The 21,459-nt window shown below is 32.4% G+C and overlaps 2 protein-coding genes and 1 long non-coding RNA gene across 18 annotated transcripts in view; all 3 read right to left on the bottom strand.

The window, feature by feature from the left end:
- The window catches only part of LOC102612623 (UPF0496 protein At3g49070), an 85,608-nt gene that overhangs the window by 30,738 nt on the left and 33,411 nt on the right, over positions 1 to 21,459 (bottom strand). For 2 of the 14 annotated variants that reach the window (XM_052433257.1, XM_052433250.1), the window contains exon 2: positions 13,448 to 13,505. The exons of 2 other annotated variants lie outside the window; for them this stretch is intronic. Coding sequence is in view for 3 of the 12 variants with exons in the window: in XM_052433250.1 (XP_052289210.1) it covers positions 13,448 to 13,496 (49 nt within the window). In the remaining 9 variants the exon portion in view is untranslated. Of the gene's footprint in view, positions 1 to 11,467; positions 11,793 to 13,447; positions 13,547 to 13,652; positions 13,787 to 21,459 lie in introns of those variants that run through there. 10 more of the 14 variants (XR_008051616.1, XR_008051620.1, XR_008051621.1 and 7 more) reach the window with 10 other exon arrangements.
- LOC112495616 (uncharacterized) lies at positions 6,171 to 8,608 on the bottom strand. The gene is made up of 3 exons (XR_008051624.1): positions 8,053 to 8,608; positions 6,977 to 7,002; positions 6,171 to 6,410 (listed from the first exon to the last, which is right to left on the bottom strand). It is a non-coding gene; the product is annotated as an uncharacterized LOC112495616 (long non-coding RNA).
- On the bottom strand, positions 14,665 to 18,782 carry LOC102630921 (coumarin 8-geranyltransferase 1b, chloroplastic-like). Of its 3 annotated transcripts, none has more exons than XM_006491976.4 (12): positions 18,477 to 18,782; positions 17,785 to 18,086; positions 17,592 to 17,675; positions 17,433 to 17,507; positions 17,255 to 17,338; positions 16,757 to 16,846; positions 16,456 to 16,560; positions 16,163 to 16,258; positions 15,521 to 15,592; positions 15,340 to 15,435; positions 15,113 to 15,217; positions 14,665 to 14,942 (listed from the first exon to the last, which is right to left on the bottom strand). In XM_006491976.4, the coding sequence occupies exons 1-12, from the start codon at positions 18,538 to 18,540 to the stop codon at positions 14,901 to 14,903; spliced, it is 1,215 nt and encodes a 404-aa protein (XP_006492039.2). In that variant the 5' UTR covers positions 18,541 to 18,782; the 3' UTR covers positions 14,665 to 14,900. The 3 variants fall into 3 exon arrangements, with proteins under 3 accessions (XP_006492039.2, XP_006492038.2, XP_052289199.1); XM_006491975.3 differs by having other exon boundaries at positions 17,785 to 18,092; positions 18,477 to 18,778; XM_052433239.1 differs by lacking the exon at positions 17,255 to 17,338 and having other exon boundaries at positions 17,785 to 18,092; positions 18,477 to 18,781.

The raw sequence follows: 21,459 nt of genomic DNA, 5'->3' as shown, positions 1-21,459 counted from the left end.
TTACGCCTAAAATCCATATTGTAAATAAAAATAATTTTAAAAAAGTAGTATAAAAAAAATACAATCCTAATACAAATTTTCTACCGAAGTTGTACTTTTCGGGATTTCAAATTATAAAAATAATCAATTACAGAATCTGAATCAACAGTATTAGTAATTTCTCTTTCAATATAGATAACCATACAATCTGAAAAAAACTCATTTTCCATCTTACTACGAAGTGATGTCTTGATAAGTTTCATGGTTGAAAATGCACGCTCTGTTGTGGCCGTGGAAACAGGAAGAGTCAAGACTAGACGAATTAATCTATCAATCAAGAAATAGTGTTGTGACTTCATTGTTTCAACAAATCGTCGACATAGCTCAGAAAGGGAAGTCATATTTTGAAATCGTGGATGAGATCAATTTGATAATGTTCTAATTCTCTTCTCAAAGCAAGCACCTCATTTGGAGTGAAATTATGAGGATAAAATTTCTCAGCAAGAGAACAAACATTGTCTATATCAAATGATTTGAACCCATCAACTGGATCCAATGCCAAGCTCAAAGTGAGGAGTTCCACAGTTTGCTCAGAGAATCTACTATTTAACTCCATCAATTGAAAATCTATTACAGCATTAAATACATCAAAGTGATAATGATGTTCAACTGTAACATAATCTTTTTGCTGACAAGAATGCCTTGTACCTTCCATATAACAATCACTTATATCAAGCATAGTAATATCGTATTTTTCACAGAAAGATACTACACTTCTAATAAAATCATCTCATCCATTATCTCGAAACTCTTGCAAAAGTCTTTTTGTACTTGAGATATAGTTCAAAGCATTCAAGATGTCCAGTGATTTTGTCTGTAATGCTCGACAAAGAATATCAGAAATTCCGAGAACTTTATTCAATAAAAGCAAAATAAACACAAACTCAAAGGATTTCATCTCCCTATATGCACCTTTAGCTTCCCCATGCGTATCTCGATTAGATCCATCATTAATCATCTTTCCTAATACTTCAAGAGTTGCACCAAACATCTCAATAAACTTATTAACTGAAGTCAAATGTGAGCTCTAACGTGTATCTCCAGCCCTTTGTAAAGTTCTAACTTGATTAATCTCTGTACCAGTCTCAAGCTCTTCTAAAGCTATCAAATCTATAATTTATTTTTCTCTAGCAGATTTTAACTCAGAATAACGCTTGAAAGAAGCACTAGCAAAGTTAATAATAGAACTCAATTTCGAAAAAAATAGCCATACCTCATGCACTTCTTTAGATACTGCAACTAATATGAGTTGTAGTCGATGAGCAAAACAATGTACATAATAAGCATACGGACAATCATTGAGAAATAAATATTGTAATCCATTCCATTCACCTGCCATATTACTAGCACCATCATACCCTTGACCTCTTAAATTTTCAACTAAAAGATTGTAATGAGCAAGCATATTGCATATCTCATTCTTTAAAGTCAAGGCCTTTGTTTCATCGACATTCACAATTTCAAAGAAACGCTCTCGAATAAAACCATCACAATCAACATATCTCAAAATAATAATCATTTGTTCTTTGTGAGATTCATCTACTGCCTCATCAATTATGATACAAAATTTAGCATCATCCACTTCCTCTCGAATCTTGTGCCGTACTTTATTAGCAATAATATTCAATAACTCCTTTTGAATCTTAGGTGCTATGTATTGGGTATTTTTAGGAGCATTTTCTAACACAACTTTATTAATCTCCTCATTCATTGTTACTAACAACTTAATTAATTCAATAAAATTTCCACGATTAAGAGAATTAACGGACTCATCATGACCTCTAAAAGCACATGCTTGTTTTGCTAACCACTTGGTAGCTATTATTGAGGTTTTAAGTCGCAGTCTATTCTCCAAAATTTGTTGCGAAGATTGTGCATTCATTGTCTTATCAATATGTTTGGATGGATCCTTTAAATTGCTCCATTTTAACATGGCATCATTGTGAGAAGAACCATGACCTCTTTCATGTTGAGCAAAATGACATGTTTTTTCACAACCAACATACTTCCAATTTTGAACCCCATCAACAATAAATACTTCATTCTTAGATGGCTTATCATGAAAAATATAGCATGGAAAACAAAATGCTTTGTCTTTTGATATAGAATACTCAAGCCAAGGAAATTTCAAGAACTAAGAAAATTGAAATCGACGGTTTTGCGTACTATATTTAGTCGATGGATACTTTTGTAGTTTGGGTTGAAATGATCCCATATTTATATATGCCATCCGCACGTTTTCACGCTTGTCAATGGGAAAAGCACTTTTTGAAAAATGCAATCCGGGATCACGTTCTAAATAAGGCGTGTCAATAGTAGATGGAGTACCAACTTTCTCAAATTCGACTCTTTAAGACTTAGGTGGAGAACTTGAGGCATCAATGTTGCACATAGAACTTGTCCCATTTGATAATTGACCATCATTTACTTTAGTAAAGAGTGAAAGTAGAGTTTTCCTCGGTTTGGATTTGTTGTTTGACATTACAACCTATAACAACATGTAATTGTGTAAGAATCAAGAAATCATTAAAAGTGTTATAAGCTATACATTCTACTATTTTTAAATATATTTAAAGTCGCAAAATAAAAAAAATCAACATTAAAAGCTCATACAAGTCAATATATGGTTAATACAAATACCCATGCTTATCAAATTTTTGAAATTTTTTTTTGTAAAATATTAGAATAACAAGAAAAAAATTAATAGATAAACAATGAGATTTGAGTTAATTTAATCAAATGAGGAAGTTCAATAAACAAATTTATTTATTTATTAGACAATTTATTATCTACTCATTCTAATATAGAGATGCCAACCATCAATTAGAATTATATGGTAACTAACAAATCAACAATCACCAAAAATTATTACCCAAATCTCAATTGTTGATATTTGTTTAATTGTTTATACTTTATACCTAATTATTGCAAGAAAGAGAATCATAGAAAATATGTTTTGATTTCACCCATGCTTGTAAACGAGAGAGAGAGAGAGTTGTAATAAATTAATCCATACTTGTAAACTAGGGAGGGAACTGTCATAAATTAAAATAAGATGTGATTTTTACCTATTAAAAATTGAATGGAAAGTGCTTGAGCCGAAAAGAAGTGAAACAAGGGACCACCACAGCCGCGGGAGTGAGGGATTTTATTGTTGCTGCTGGATGGATGCAAAAAGGAGAAACAAGGAAAGGTAAAGAGGAATAAGTAAAAGTAAATATAATTTTATGTATTTAATGGTAATTTTGTAATTTTCGAATAACTTTTTAATTTTTATTTTTGGGGCTAGACCGGGCTACAGCCCAGTCTAGCCTAGGCATAGGTCTGCCATTGGTTTCAAGTTTAATGGTCTCAATTTCAAGATTAATGATAGGTATTTCATATTTATTGGTCCATAATTTGCATGACTTCCAGAGTTGCAAGTGTTAATGATTCTATGTTTCATGTTCATTGCTCTAGGTTTCAAGTTACTTTGTTTTTAAGTTTAATGGTCCCAATTTCAAGATTAATAGTAGGTGTTTATATTTATTGGTCCATTATTTGTAAGATTTTTAAGGTTGCAAGTTAATGATCATATGTTTCATGTTCATTGCCCTAAGTCTCAAATTACTTTCGGTTCAAGCTTAATGGTAGATGTTTCATATTTATTGGTCCAAAATTTGCAAGATATTTCAAGTTGCAAGTTAATGATCTTGTGTTCCATGTTCATTGCTCTAAGTCGCAAGTTACTTTGGTTTTAAGTTTAATGGTCTCAATTTCAATATTAATGGTAGGTGTTTCATATTTATTGGTGCATTATTTGCAAGATTTTTAGGGCTGCAAGTTAATGATCTTGTGTTTCATGTTCATTGCCCTAAGTTTCAAGTTACTTTGGTTTTAAGTTTAATGGTCTCAATTTCAGGATTAATTGTATGCCTTTCATATTTATTGGTCCATAATTCGCATGACTTCCAACATTGCAAGTTAATTATCATGTGTTTCATGTTCATTGCTCTAAGTTTTAAGTTATTTTGGTTTTCAAGTTTAACGATCTCAATCTCAAGATTAATGGTAGGTGTTTTGTATTTATTAGTCTATAATTTGCATGACTTCTAGGGTTACAAGTTACTGATTCTGTGTTTCATGTCCATTGCCCTAAGTCTCAAGGTACTTTGGTTTCAAGTTTAATGGTCCCAATCTCAAGATTAATGGTAGGTGTTTCATATTTATGGTTGATCATTTTTTTTCTTTTCATTTCTTATTCTTTTTTTTTTCTTTTATATGAAGCCTAACCAACCTATGGTACATGGATATGTTCGACTGAAGGCCGGCCAAAGCCCATCAAGGCTCGGCCTAAATCCGACCCATTCGAAATAAAATATATAATAATGATGCCTTAAGATATATTATATGTCATTAATCCGCGATTTTGTAAGTGACTTTAAAATGAGCATTATAAGAAGATTATTAGAGTTAACAGTAATCATTGTGTCAATACTATTTACTTAGTCTTAAATCTAACCATTCAATTGATCATCATATATACTTCAACTTATCGACAACTAAATTTTTAAAGATGTTGAAAATATATGGATGCACATTAATGAAAGTGTAAAACATAATGTAACATGTGTAGTTTGTTTAAGCCTCCCATAATTCAACATCCAAAGATTCACAACATGGTAACATGGGAAAGTGATAGACCATTTTTATAATTTTTTATTTTTTGTTCATAATAATGGGGGAGATTGGAGGAGCGAAAAAGGCCTTGAGGTTAGTCTTTTAAAAAAACGGCTAATCATTTTTTATTAACATGGTTTCTCATCACAATTAATTAATGTGTTCACCAACCCATACACAACCTACCAAATCCTTCTATTGATGGTGACACTAAATGTTTGAAAAACCTAACTCAGACACTACTCTCTTTTTTCATATTTAACAATTCACTACTCAAGATTAATGGTAAAATTTTTAGATAATTATGAACAACTCAAGTGTGTAATAAAAGGTTCCATGTTCAGTGACTAACATTGTCTTATTGTAAGTAATTTTAGATTATCATTATTTTCACGTTTAATGTTCATATTTCATGTGCATCAAAATATTATTATAGAGGTCTTAAATATAAATATGGTACTAAATATTGTAATTGGTAGTTGGTATAATATCATATTGAATTATATTGTTAAGGTACCAATCTAAGTAAGTGCAATGACTCCCTATGCTAGCATTAAGAAAGAAGATACGACACAATCTAATTGTTTATTTGTAAAATATTAGGTATTAAAATTATTCATTTGTAACTACTTGCATATAACGATAATTACAAGAACTATAATGTGAATTTTGTAATAAACATATTGTATAATGAGTTGGATTAGTTATTTCCACAATGCTTGCACTATAAGAGGCCACCAATTGAGATTTTTGAATTTTGAGTGAGAAATGGTGTTTAAGTGATAGGTAATGATTTTGAAGTATCAAATGAGCTAGAAACAGATGAGAAGATAATAAATTTTAGTGAGATAAAAATGGAGTTTTAGTCGTAAGGAGATAGAGTGATAAAGCAAGGGAAGAAGATGGAACAGGTAAAATCCGCGACTTGAGAATTGAAATCAGTTAGCCGATTCCTTGGAGCTGTTGGCCGCTTCAACTTGGTAAAGTTACTGCCATCCAAATGGTTAGGTGCAACAAATGAGGCGGCTAGCTGTTTCACTTGAATTTTGTGCACCAATTTGGATTTTTCGGAGGACATACCTTAGGCCACGAGTTCGTTTAAGAGGTATAATGTACCATTTCAAAATTTGTGAGAAGAAAAACTAAATCAAAAACCACTTTTGCTATTCTGCCTCGTGGTCAACCCGAAAATTCCTCTTCTTTCTTGGTCTTTTTTTAAGTTATTTTTTTCCTATTATTTTCAGGGATAAAATAAACATAATGGCTAAATTACTACCAATTTCCCGGAAAATAAAGTTGAAAGAACCCTTATATTTTGCTACCAATGTTTATAGCCACAATCTCCCCAGCAAATAACCTTGTAACAATTTTTAATTACATTAATTCCCCTACAAATTTATAGGCTTATTTCTCTATTATGCTAAATCAATTTATTTTATTTTTTTTAGTAATTATAGGAAACATAATTTAATGAAAATAAATCAAATTAACTATTTCTATATCAAACATAATATTTTCTACATATCATCCCTAAAATCCACCAAAAACTAGTATATTATGCAAGCGCATCTTATTACAAGTATCATCTCCAAAAAAAAAAAACATGAAAGGGTAGCATTATATCTAAAAGGGATGGTGAATATTGTAATTCAACTCAAACCCCCTGCTCCATAGCAACGCCTGTAGCCCACTTGGAATATCATCGATTTAACCTAAAAGACAAAAATATAAAAGAGATTATAAAACAAACAACTAATTGATTATAGGCGATACAAAATCCCATATTAAAAATTTCATAAACCAATATACATTAAATGACGTTACATGTAAGAGCTCCTAGGAGTAAAGATTATAAACTGTGAATAGCGGAGTTATTTAATGTCCTTCATGCAAATTCTATTAACAATTAATAATATTTTTACCTTGTGACCAAACTATTAGCCCCCTCTCATGCACATCGAAAAAATTTGTGTAATACACCTCAATTATTAGCATGATATGTCCAAGATTTTCTAGGGGTCTTAACACAAATTTTGACCAAAGCTTCAATAACTTAGATAAAAACACCTCTCCACTGAAACTACATAGAACCATAAAAGAACTAGGAAGATGAATATAGAGTTCATATTTGAAATCTATAGATATACATAAAACAATAACAAGAAGTACACTAACTTTTGGAGTTATATGTATATCAGCAGTAATAAATATTTTCATAACGCATGAATCAAGCCACGTAGATCTATTATTATGATTCAGAACAATTGTTAGGAAATACCTTCACGTTGCTGAGCATCTTCATAACTGCAAAAAAGAGTAAATAGATGCTTAAAAAATCAACTCTGATAAAGTATATATCAAGCTAAAAAATATCAATTACAAATTACGCTTTAAGTTGATGTTCGGCAAAAATAAAATCCAATTTACTCTAATGGAATCCTACCATTTAAAAAAAAAAGGAAAATCGAGGTCATAATGAAGTACAATTTACAGGAATATAAAGCCGTAGGAAATCACCACTGGAATTTTTCAGCTGCAGTTTTTCTACACAAACATTAGTAAAACAACACCTGAAAATTTCCTGGTGTTCTTTTTGCAGCATAACAGTAACTAAACAGCAACTGGAAATTTTCAGGTACAGTCTCTCTGCACAAATAGCAGCAAAACAGCTCCTGGAGATTTCCAGGTGCTGTTTTTGTGCATAAAGAGCAGGAAAATAGCACCTGAAAATTTCCAGGTACTGTTTTTGGTGGATAACAGTAGCTAAGCAGCACCTGGAAGTTTTTTATGCATAAACAGCACCAAAACAAATTGCATATGATGCTTAATATAAAATTGCATTCCTAGCACTCCATTATTAATTAATTAATGACATCTTATGTTTAAAATAAAATATCAAAGAAATCAAATTTAACGGCCACAAAAATATTGAAAAACAGGACCTACAAGAAACAAAACGCATAGCACAATCCAGCTAAAAACCAAAGCTACCATTTTGTATTATGTTCTTTTGCTTTCTGGAAGTAAACAATGAGAAACGAAAAGAAGAAAATAAGGCATCTTTAATATAATGCTACTGGGGGTTTTCTCAATGACAAACAAGTTGGGATTGGACTCATGTATCCTTTCCTAAAAAATGCCCGGTCCAATGCTATATCACCTATAAAATGCTTAAAACTCAATCTCGTCTTTCTTTCTCATTTATGCAATTTTCCCTCTCTAGTTTGTCATGCTAGATACGTCAAGTACCAAGTCTCCTGGAACCTAAAATAGTTTAAATAGATAAAAAAAAATTATTAATTGTATTAAAAAATCGAGTTGGCGCATAAAAAAGAATAGAGAAGAAATACAAACCACTATCTTATGAACGAAGTTCGCTATTGGCTCATCTCCATGACAATCCCAAAGGCTTCAACGGTAATTTCGCAACAACTTTCCCCTTCGAAAGGCCAAAAACGACGAACAGAACGAGGGCGACAATAGTGGTGGATTTGAACTTGAACAAGGACATATCGCGGCTGGATTCTTTGAGGCTGGTCTCGACACGGTCAATCTTTTGGGTGAAGATTTTAGCTGGATTTTCGATTTTCATGGTCTCGAGTTTCTTGGAGGCTTTGTCGATTGAAGATTTTCATGGAGGCTTTGTCGAATAAAGATTTGAGGGATTTGTGAGAGTTGGTTCGGTAAATGAGAAGCCATGAGGGATTTGTGCTGCTCTTGATCATCGCTGGAGAAGAACATCAGCTGCTGCCATTGATCATTCCCGACTAGCGCCGTTGTTGATGGCCGTGGAACAAGAAGATGAGAAGTGAGGTGAGGGAAAGGGGAGGAGTCTCAAAATTTTTTATTATTTAATAATGAAACGAATCTCATCCGTTGGATCTACTCCATTTAATCTAATGGTAATTTCTCGCACATATATCCCATCGGTGCTGCTATTTACCCAGGTCAAACCCTAAGTCAAGCTTCGAACATTACCAATACGATATTGTTTTGATTAAGTTTAATTTTTTATTTTAAAGTTAAACTTTTGCACTTTTCGTGAATTTTTCTTTTTTGTTTTATCAGCATCAAAATGACACCGTTTGATATGCTTTTCATCTCTGTATTAGCCTCAACCCACATTCAATTTGCTCAATCTGTGACATTAAATTCTTGGACACATTCCTCCACGCCATGAACACTTGCCACGCCCTATTATCAAAAAATTCATCATCATTGTCTTCTTCTTCTTCTTCGCTTTCTTCATCAAGAAGCGATCTAACGAGGTTGGTGAAGACTTAAGGGTGGAGATTGCCAAGAAAGCGGAATGGGATTTCAAGACTATTGCGCCAAGACGGGTCGGGTAGGTTTTCATGGGTGGCTGCATTGTTTAATGCGTCACAATAGGAAAGAAAATGGCTGAGAAGGAGCTCGACGTGCGAGTAGAGGAGGGTTTGCGAAGAAGATGAAGAAAGAGATTTGTGAATGAGAGGGAGGAGGGATTTTTGCAGAGTGTTGAACCAGATTGTGTAGTAATCTTTGAAGGCAAGTGTTTGTGATTTCTTGTGGGAGAAAAGAGAAGCAAAGGATCTTGGCATCTTTAAAGAAGATGATGATTGGAGCTTGATGTGAGCAAATTCATTGTTTCTTCTTAAGAAGCCAAAGAAAAAGAGATAGGCAAAGGGAAATGATGAAGGGAAGGGGAAATATTTGGCAAGCAAAATGCACCGTTTTTTGCTTTAGTTGTGAAACGGCGCGCTTTCATTTTAATCAAAACGGTGAGTTTCAATTCGGGGCTTGAGTCGGGGCGCGAGTTAGGGGAAATAGCTTTTTCCATATCTCATACATGCCTGTACTATAGCTACCCCCCACTTGGAGAATTTTTCAAGAAACGTGATAGAAAATTGGGTGCCGAATTCATACACATTAGACAAGTTGATAATTTACCAAAATTAAGAGAAATAGTGCAAACATACATTCCTATAAATAGAGGGGTAGCTTTTTTTTTTTTTTTCATCTTAAATTACGAAAGTTGAGAGCAATTACAATTAAAACAATTTGAGAGAATTGTGAGAATTTCTACTTGAGTATTTTAGTGAAGATCCATTTAGGTGTATTGATTTATTGTGTTTTAAAAGTAGTTTTTAATTTTCTAATTCCTATTTGTTTGTTAAATTATTTTCCAATCTTTGTCCGTGAATGTAGACTTTATGCCGAACCACGTAACTTATTGTGCACTCTTTGCTTTGCATTTGTTTATCATTACATTTATATTTCTTTAGAAGTTGCAATCACCATAATATTAATAAGCTTAAGTAAAATTATCTTCAAATTATTACAACTTGTAAAAATAGAGAAGCAAATTATTACAACTTGTAAAAATAGAGAAGCAAATTATTACAACTTGTAAAAATAGAGAAGCAAATTATTACAACTTGTAAAAATAGAGAAGCAAATTATTACAACTTGTAAAAATAGAGAAGCTTAAGATCATGTTATAGATAATTAATTAAATGTCAAATATTGATGGAACTTGAGAGATGCTAACAAATTTAAGACGTACGTGTAACGCAAAATTAGCAAATCCAATATATATATATAAAGGAAAGCATCACAATAAAGTGGTAATTTAAGCATAATTAAACATAAATAAATAACAATTTTCAAAAAGTAGTTATTTTTTTTCATCACATTTAGATCCCAGCTCCTAGATTGACCGGGATCCAAAATCTCTTTCATGACAAGGTTTCTAGCTCTGTTAACAGTCATCTAGCACAAGTGCAAATGTTCTTCAAGCTCATCAAGCTGAAGCTGGCTTCGTTCTTCATTAGCTGGTGGGCGACTTCACTGCTTGCCTGGAGCCGAGTCTCTCCCCTCTCAAGCCAAAACTTAACCATTGAACGCATGTGCTCCATTTCATCATTTAGCCGAGCCACTAGCCGGCTTATGGTATCCAACGGTTAGTGAAATTGTGATAGCCAGTAGGAATGTAGTTGAAGCCTGGCCCGAGCCTCGTCTCGACTCGACTCGAGTTGCTTGAGTAGTTTCCCGCATCCGGCTTGAACGACCCGAAATCGACGAGTGGTCGAATCAGTCGAAGCAAATGGGTTTGATAAATTAGAAAATACGGTTAGTTGGATTACTACACTCGAAAAATAATTTATCGATAAAGAATGAGCATTTTCAAGTGAATTAACAATGACTTTAAAAGTCTTACACAAAAAAAAAAAAAAACAATGACTTTAAAAGTCGATACTTAATACAAATATTATCGATGTCTTTCAAGAGAGAAGCATTGGCGGTCTCAGTGAAATAATTGTTGAAAAAATAGCATATCAATATGCTATTTTGATTGCACTTTTTGAGTGGATCCCACTTAACGACAGTGAAAAATCTTGTGAGGTTTGGATTCTACTCTGTTAATACTTTAAAAATGTATTTTTATTTTCTCAAAATGGTGCTTGGGTGAATGAGAAATTGTCTCTCAAAGTTCACCCTTAAAGTTGAAAATTTAAAAGGAAATGAGGCTTATCCCACATGAGAAAAAGAAGCCAAGGGATTAGTGTTTATATATAAACACTTAACCATGCATGAACAATAATTTTAAGGATAGAGGCTCTCTTCACATGTGTGTGTGCAAGGCTGGTGCGAATCTATGACCGATTTGATTGAACTCGTTTGCGCCCGCATGTCCCGCGTACACGAATGTCAACCCAAAATCACCTAAGCTTGCATGGCACATTTTTAATTTCCTTTAATTTTTCTTAACAGTTTCACACCTTTTGAATTCAAAAAATTTGTAACAGCTTCGCAATTATTTTTGGGCTGTTATGCAATTGAATTGAATTGTTTAAATTCAATGGCTGTTACAGCAATTAAATTACATATATATTGAATACTGAAATTCAATTTTTATGTTGTTGTTACATACCCACATGAGTATAAAAAGGCACATTCCCTTCTGTTTTCACACACACTGAAACTAGCACACAAAGCGCTTATGGTTTTTCTTTCTTCCTTCTTTCATCTTGTTTTCTGATTGAGTTTGCCGTTGTTGTGGTTCGCCGAAATTGGCTGTCTGTGATTGACGGAAAATTTGTGCCTGTTGTATCCTGGGAAACAATTACCAGCAAACCTAAAGCATTTCAGTAGGTGGTAAATCTATTTTAAGGACACTATTCTGTGCAGGCCTCAGATTAATTTTTCTGTTTCGGTTTTCTTTTCCCTGCTATTTTTCAGTTGTTCATTTGTGATTTCCAGTTGCTATTTTTCAGTTGTTCATTTGTGATTTCCAGTTGCTGTTTTATGTTATTGTTAATATTAGCTACTGCATTAAATTGTTATCTCATTATTTTTTTCTAACAATAATCATATATTAGAGAGGGTGTTTTGACCAAGTCCAGGATCCGAATAACCGTGGATTGATCGAGATCCAAGAGTTGCTCGGCAAAGAGCCGAGAGGATGAGATCCGAGCTGTGGTTGTAGATTCAACTTGGACGGACTTGGCTGAATCTTTGTTTGATAACGTAAGGACACGTGTCCAAAACTCATTGTATGATTCTATCTGGAAGGCATGAGCATATTCTTCTCGTACATCAACATCAGTAAGTTGGTTGGAAATATCGACGCTTGATGCTTTATATATCCACCAAAACAATAATAACCATTATAAAATTGTACTCTTTTTTTCCACACTTTAATTGATTCCCTAACATCGACGTTAACTCTTCTTACTAAGTTCATCTTTTGATAGCTGATGCCTTGGCTCTTGTCCCGTCAATAACTTTAATAATTCATCATTTGACAAAATTAACATGATATTAGAGACAAAGTTTGCCCATGATGTTTGTACAAAAGAAATGAAACTCAAGCATCGGCTTTAAATAGGTCACATGGGAAGTGATTTTGATAATGAGACCTATCGCGATTGTATAAAAGAGAGACATGAATATGAATGAGGCCACTTTATTGTAGGTTCCCTTCTAGATGGCTTATTATTTAGCATTATTCTTCGGCATGATTTAACATCCTAGTACAAAGCTCATTCAAAAGACACTAAATCTGTTCACATGCAAAACAATGTTTTTCAAAAGAATTAAACTACCTCTTTCCAAAGATAAACTAAATTTACAATCAAATTTCGATATATATAGAATAAGACTCTTTTTGTTATTATATGGCGACGATCATGTGACTTTATTGCTGATGGATCTAGAAGATGAGAAAAATATGAACTAATAATTCTCTATCTTTCACTGTTTTAGTGTATTAAAATTCGAATGATTTTAAAATGTGGATATCGTCAGTCCTTTGAACTTCTCACCCACATATAATTTTAAAATATGTTTTAGTGTATCAAACCCATGACGCAAGGTAGCTGGACCCAGGAAAATAATATGTCATTGGCTTTGCCAGCTAAAGTTATTTGTCACCTGCAAAGTCTGCAATAAATTTTGATGTATTATAGGTTTATTAGTTAGTGCAATTTCAACAACGGTTTTCAAGTTTCAACAACCATTGGTCCTAGCTAGGTTCTGTACCTTTTTTTTAGTTATTAAAATAAACGAAGTTAGTTTCTAAATTTTCATAGTTCTATTAGCTAAACTTTGACCCTTAAAAACATAACCCCGCTAACTTTTGGCTCCAATTTCAACCCTGTTACTGCTTCTTATTGGTTTAATCAGTTAAAATCTCAAGAGATAGTACTAACATTTGTTCTATATGATAAAAGAAAAAGAAAAAGAACTTAAAAACATGTAAACAAACCTGCATGGGAAAGGCACTTTCGGATGCGTGCACTAATTCTCTTCTTCATTTAATTTACCTTATGGCATATACAATAACCAAAAAAAAAAAAAAAGTTTCCTGTAAACAACATAATCAAAATATTTCATCCCTAAGGAATGAATTTAAAGAAACTTGAGAAGCAAGTTGAAGGTGCGGAAAAAGAGAGAGTAGGATGCATGCTCACCTCTTCTGGAGAAACAAAGGAAACGCTTTTCTTTCCCCCCGAATGAAGTATTGGGATTTTGGAAGATATTAAATGAAAACAAAAGAGGCAATTTATATACTTTTGGACAAACTAGAATGCTCTTGCTTCTGTTTGCAAGATATGATGATGTGTATATATTTTGTCTTTAATTTGTCCAAAATCAGGCCAGCCTTGTTGTGGAAGTGAAGGTATGTTGAATGATTTTAGAAACTTGAAAGGAATATGTTGATGTTATTTTCTTCCAATCATTTGACAAGCAAATCATATGCGTGCAAACAATTAGCTAAGTAGTTGCAACTTTGAGGATACGTCTTGATTGAATGGCTCAAATTTGATGGCATTCTAACTCACCGTCTCTTAAGAATGGGCCATCTTCAGTGGACTAATTTTTCTGGCAGATGCAAGTATACATGCAAGTTATGCAGCCACCCGCTCAAATGGTTATAAATTTGTCATATTCTATATGGCAGAAGAGCCTATGCCAAAAAGAGAGATGCAATTATTGAAAATTTACAACTTTGGATGATTGCTGATTGAGTGGATGAATATTTTTATCATGCGAAAAACAATAAGGACAGAAGTGTCCTAATCATTTAACAATCAAAGGAATCTTATGGTTGAAAGCGAGCCTCCATCAACATATATTTGGTGAGTTCTCTATGAAACTAAAAATGATATATATATATATATATATATTTTGGTAGTGTCTTATCTTATATTCAATTATTAGTCTTATATGTTGGCCTCAAGTCAGAATTAACAAATAATATTATTTAATTGAGATTATTAATTTATTAAGTGATGATTTCATTGAGATTTTACTGTATTTTGTACTCATGAAGATAAAAGAGAACAAAATGGTGGAAAATAGGAATTGAAATAATAAAAACAAGGATAAAACACACACACCCCAAAACTTTGGACATTTTTCGGCACACAATAAGAAAACAACTGATGTTAGTTGTTTCAACTTTAAATCCAATGGCTGCAATGAATGCTCTGAGTTAGAGTATAACCAACATAGTTATTATAATTATTACAAAATTAACAACCTTACAACTTATTTAACGCGTAATGTACAACAGAACATAGTGCAACAATTGCTGCAAGGAAGCACAGAGCTAGATAAGCATTTTAGTATTTAGTACGTGATGCCGATATGATTTTGGCCGCGCATTCATAATTTTCTTTACTCACTTTGTTCCTCTTTGTAAGGACTTCTCATTCTCAGCGTAAGAAGTGCACAAATAAGAATTCAACATAGTACAGCTGCAGATGCGTCAGCAAAACATGTCACTATGGAAGTAAATGAAAAATCTTGATTAAGGAGCGATGATATTTAAGCACAAAAATCTAACAAAATCTTGTCAGCTAGCCTTCAATTTCTTTAACATTTTTCTTTGATTAAGTATTCACACATGGAAATAGGAATCACTTACCTTCCAAATGAACAGATAAAAAGATTGCACTGATTTATTATGGGAGAGATCAATAGTTTTAGCCTGACGCCACAAAACGAAAGCCAATGCGGAGTGGCCTATCATCTACAAGAAAAGATCATTAAAAAAAATTTAAATAATGAGTTACGAAGATCACATTCAAGATCAAGTGCATATATAAAAACAAGGCTAAATTTGTTGTAGAAATTACTGATTAAAATTCTTACAGTAACAAGTTTGCATAACACGGAAGGCGAAAAAGCTCCAACTAGTACAGCACCTCCATAAGCCATTAACATCATATTAACAGCAATCGAAAATACCTTTCAGAAATTATAGAAACATATCATTAATATTGTTAGCCAATAAATCATAAATATATTGGTAAAGAAAATGATTATTACTCACTTTTTCTTTCCCTATGATGATTGGGAGCGTTCGAAGGCCAAATGCTTTGTCACCCTCCACATCGGGTATATCCTATATATTATATATAAGTCCAAAACCAAAAATAATTAAGGCTTCGTTTGGTATAAATTTTCAAAAAGAGCTTATTTAAATAGAACTTTTATTAGAAGAGTTTTTACAAATAAAGTTTTTATCAAAAAAAATTTGGTTGTTTGATTATCAATGAGAGCGTTCATTAAAAACTGTAAAATTATCTTAATATGCAAGGTATTTGAAGTTATGTTTTGAAAGGAATAAAATAAGATTATGAAATAAGTAAAGAATATTTTAGATATTTTAATATTTAAAAAAATTCAACTACTATTCGTAAAAACCCAAAGTTTGAGCTTTTACTAGTAGAGGCAAAATAACTTATTTAATTTTTAAAATCTCTACTCAAAAAATCCAAACAACAACAAAAAAAAAATTGAAAATAGCTTATATAATTAAATAAGCATTTATGATCATTAGATAAGATATACCAATTAGGCTGTAAGTATAAAATTTATCATATAAGTTGTTGCTATTGATGGACATGAAATATTCATATACTGTACGTTTATATATACATATAGTTATTTATTCAATTTCTGAATTAGTTACCTTCACAAATGCAATTGCAGCGTTCCAGATCACCATGTAAGCAGCGGTAAACAACACTGGTTTCGTAAATGATACGGGATTACCGAGCACAATTTTCTGTGTTTATGTATCAAATCCATTTTGTAATTAGTTTGAAAATATAAATGACCAACTTTTGGCATGAAACCATATATATTGACAAATTTGAGAATTTGTACGTGTACATGTCAGAAAAGTCGCATGACCCAATAGCTTGACATTTTAGGTAAGAGTCTAACAATAATATTCAAAATAAGTCTTAACAGTGTAAATACCTGGAAGTGTATGAAGAAAGGAAAAAGAAGTAGAAGTCCATTCATACTGATGATAGTCACTGCAGCCATCAATGGATTTCCCTTCCATCGAAGAAGGGGAGGAAGCTAAATGCAAGTTTGAGATTGCGAACAACAATTAATTAGATGATGAACTTAATCAATTTGATCAATTAACCAATTTATTTTTGAAATAATTAATTAATTAAATTGACTTCATCTTCATCTCTAACTGAAGTTTCTGATTTGGATTTTTTTTTTCCCAAAAATAACTATCGTGTATTGAAATAATTTGGGTGCTTACATCGATGGAATAAGCGCCTCCAACTATACACCATATGATGAAGCCTATAACTAGTGGTGGAGATCGAAGCATAATCCCCATAGCCACAGCCTGAAAATTAATTAAAGGAAATTAGTAATTAAGGTTTACATAAATTTGAACAGTAAAATCATAATTAACAATGTAGAAGATGCGAAAACAAACTTAATTAAAAGCTTTAGGCCCTGTTCGATATTGAAGTGCTTTACAATTGTTGTAGAAAAAATGTTATAATTATGAAATAAAAGTCAATAGTATGCAGTAAATATAATTTTTAAATAATAATCTTGACAAAATCAGTAAAGATATAATAAATCTTTTATCATATAAGTGTAAAAAAAAATAAATTTAACTTCCAAACTAAATCAATTAGTGTTTACCAAATATTTTACTTTAGTGTTGTAACTTTTAAATTACTACTGCCCAACCTCAATTTTAAACAAGACCTTAATTTTGTTTGGTCATTGCTTAATTAATTACCATCAATGGAGATGCTATTGTAATTGCAAGTCCCTCTCCCATTGAAAAGTCTCCGCAAGCAAGGGGAAGATGAGGCTTGTTAACCTTTTGACAATTTTAATCTAAATTTGTTAGCCAAACATATATAATTTATACATGAAATAATCAAAATATACGGGTGAGTGAAATATATATATACCTTGTCAATATGAACATCTGCCAATTGGTTTATGGCATTGGCATAATTGTTCATCATTATTGCGGGCACCATGCACTGAAAATTAATATCAATAAAAAAAAATTAACTCATCCAAATTCCAAAATAAACTTGACAATAATTAAGCCATTTAAATTTTACCTTGAATGCTTCTATGATAAGCTTGGGAGTGAAATCAGCAGGATTTTGTAATGGAAGCAAAGAAACTGATAATAACGCTGCAATCTGATAAATTTAAAACTGATCATAAGAAAAACAAAAAGAAAAGGAAAGAAGCTAGATTGATTTGTCTATCATTTTACACATACACCTAAAATTAATTAAGCAAACTCACAATGCTAACGCAACTGTAGGGACGAGTAAGCCGATAGAATGCATCACACTTCTTGTTCAAAACTTGCATAAAGCTTGTTGAAACCAGCTCGGATTCTGATGAATACCCATCTTGAGCTGCCAGTGCAACTGTTGATTTGCTCAATAGTTTATGATTTCTATTGATTACTAAATCCTCGCTGTGTCCAATTTTATTGGTTAAAAAAAATGAACTTTCGGAGGAGCATCTGACGGAGTACTTCTTGCTTTCACTTTTGTTTGCCAAGCCATTTATGTGTTTCACTCGAGTCTGGAATGTTTTAACTGAACCTAAATATGGCTAAAATATTAATTATCTTACCAAAAACAAAAAACAAAAAGATAGAATGAGAACTTTGTTTCCTCTTAATTTATTTTTTAATCACTTAAGCCTCTGATAAATTTTTATCATCAGATTTTATCTCTAGTATTAGCTAGGGACATCATCCCATATTGATTAAAAATAAATTATGAATTAAATGTATAAGATTCACAATTATACTTTGAGCATAAGTTAGACTCATAAACTTATACGACATAATTTCACTATCAAAGAATAGATGTGCACGTAGTAAAGCTATCAATACCAAACACATGCGAGTGAGAAACGGAGAATAAAATTCACCTTAAATGTAAATTTTTTGGACATTCTTAAAATATTAGAAGGAAGCTTACCAGCGTGTTGCAAAGGATGGTATTTCAAAGAAAAGCTTGATCGCGGATTAATTTGAAGCAACATGATTATTTGCTTCTTTCTTTCTCTCTTTATTTCTTTTCGCGTCAGTTGTGGAGAGAGCTTGACAAAAATTTAAGTGATCGAACCCTCAATTTATAATTGTCTTGGGCAGTTGTCTTCTTTTGCGAAGCAGCGATAACGCTTAAAATGCATTTGCTTTTAAATTTGGTATTTTTCAAAGTTACGCAACGAAAGAGATACTTTTTAATTATTATTTTTAAAAAAAATTCCAAAAAATAAAACTACAGATCTGGGGCAGGCCGGGAATGAATTTTTTTTTTTTCAAAATCTTGTCTTAAATAGCACTCGGTGCGTCTTGTGGTGCTATTGAAATATATTTAATTACTATTTAAAAAATCCAAAATAAAGCCAGAGAGCCGGCATGAGTCATGTTTTTTTGTTTTTGTTTTTTTTTTTAATGTGGCATCCTTTTCTTGACTGGCAGCACTTGGAATGCTACCAGCCTACCACGAAATTTTAATTATTACATTTTTAGATTCCAAAAACACGTTCCATTAACATATATATGTTTAGGTGGTATTTGTTTTTAGGGAAATTATCAGTCATTTATTCTTAAATAACACTCGTATTAAACATGTGTGAATACTTTTTAAGTGTATTACTCATATACCCTAAGTTGACAAAATACTTCTGCCGTCCACCAATCCGTTAACTGCCGTTTGCAAACGCTGACATCATAACGGTAATCTAATCTTTTAAAATGGACGAAACTTTGATTAAAAACAATGATAATTGTTTATAATTGCTAAAAAAAAATATTTTACAACCGAATCTACTCCTCTAAAATTTAACCTAAATTTTTGAAGATCTACTCCTCCAAGCTCCAACTAAAATTTTTTATGGTATAATATGTATAATTGTAAATTATATATTATTAATAATTTTTTATGGTATAATATGGAGTTTTTATGAATAATTATTAATAATATGTACCATTAATAATTTTTTTAATCAAAAAATGTATTGTTAATAAAAAAATAAAAAAATTGTGTATTGAAAATTTACATTAATTTTTAGAATAAATTTATTTTTTTACCTCATTTTGAGTATTAAGGACGAAATAGTCAATTTACCATAATTCTATTAACTTTCTAATGAAAGTTAATAGACTGGTGGACGATAAAAGTATTTTGTCAATTTAAAGTATAGGAGTGATATATTTAAAAAGTGTTCACACCACATTCACCCGGCACCCCTGATTGTGTTACGGATTCTGTTGCCCAAGAACAATCAAACTGTTCGTAGCTCTAATTGCGTGATCGGCTGTTAGGACGATGGGGACGATAGAGAGTCCTCTAGCCCGGTCCCGTCCTATGTGAAGCTCTCCCCCAAAGCTTCCAAATCCTTGCTAATAAGAAATGATCTATACGACCTCGCATTGCCGGTTGACACATCCCGCTACGCTCCTGCACCTGGGATAGCAGGGCCAATGCTCTTATTCTTTCATTCGCCAGTAATCAGATAAAATACAGCCACACCTGCTCAAATCAGAATAGAGTACGCATGTACATGTACTACTCTCGTGTTTTGTGAAATGACAAATGATTAACAACTATTGAATTTCCATTTCTGGTTTCAATCGAACCAATCCAGTTCTAGTCTCAGCAGCCTAATTAGCATGTAACTAAATTATCTTCGGTGCAACCAGGCGAGTTCCTCTCCAACGAGAAAGCAACACAGAGTGGCCATTGGCGGTGGCCACATGGCCGTTTTGGCAGATTGGGGTGATGGCAATGCATGCTTTTGTTTCTTTGGGGTTGTCGATTTTTCAGATGCCTTGAAGTAACAGTAAGTAGTTTTCACTTGGCAATCACACTCCACTGCTATCAAATAATTGATATTAAATGCCTTGTGGGCGTGGGACCTATGATATACCCAAGAAGCAGGAATCATGATAACTCAGGGTTGTACGACCACGTATTGTCATTTCACTTGTTCGGTTACTTTTCTTCACGCAATTGTTCCCTGCTTCCGTCCACTTTATAAATCGTTTTTCAAGCCATCTGCATTCTGCAGGCTACTTGCTAACACTAGCTGGCTGTTGTACAGTTATACTTTTTTTTTTTTTTGACAAGTGTTGTACAGTTATACTTAATTTACTTATTAAATTTCTTACCGAATTTTTATGCTCTTATTAAATTTCTTACCGAATTTTTATGCTCTAATTTAACTGTGCTTATTTAATTTATTAAATTTTTTACTGAGTTCTCATATTTTTATATAGCTGTATTTAATTAATTTATTAAATTTCTTATTAAACTCTCATGTAGGAGCTCTCATGTTCTCATGTATTTATACTTAATTGACTTATTAAATTTCTTACTGAGCTTTTATGCTCTCGTATAATTGTGCTTACTTAACTTATTAAATTTCCTACTGAGCTCTCATACTTTTATATAACTGTGCTTAATTGACTTATTAAACTTCCTATTGAACTCTCATGCTCTTTTAGAATTGTGCTTAATAGACTTTTTTTGGCCGGCATAAGAGTCTAATATTTAATATTAACGTAAAAAAAAAAGGAAATAGTTGTACAAAGTGGGCATTAATTAAGCACCGAATAAATCAACAAAGTATTGGCTCCACTGACAATGGAGTCTTCTTTAAGTGGCTTGACTGGGTTTGCTCCCCAGTTCGAGTCTCAAAGAAGTCGTCTTTGTTGGGAAAATATGTGCCTCCCAGTTCGAGCAAGGACTTTTAGTCTGAATTGTGGTACGGACTTAAAGATACCTCCCACAGTTGAGGCTCTCTCAATAATACTTTGTGGTTAAAACAAAAAAAAAAAAAATTAAGCACCGAATAAAATCGCAATGTTACTATATATATATTTTTAAACAATTCATTTATTTCGACTGTTTCAGGTGTTGCACTGCATTTCACAATAAATATAAGAGGCCCACC

The sequence above is a fragment of the Citrus sinensis genome, chromosome 9 (assembly GCF_022201045.2).
Source record: "Citrus sinensis cultivar Valencia sweet orange chromosome 9, DVS_A1.0, whole genome shotgun sequence".
NCBI lineage: Eukaryota > Viridiplantae > Streptophyta > Magnoliopsida > Sapindales > Rutaceae > Citrus > Citrus sinensis.
Note: the sequence above shows the minus strand (reverse complement) of the source record. Positions and strands in the feature narration are given on the sequence as shown.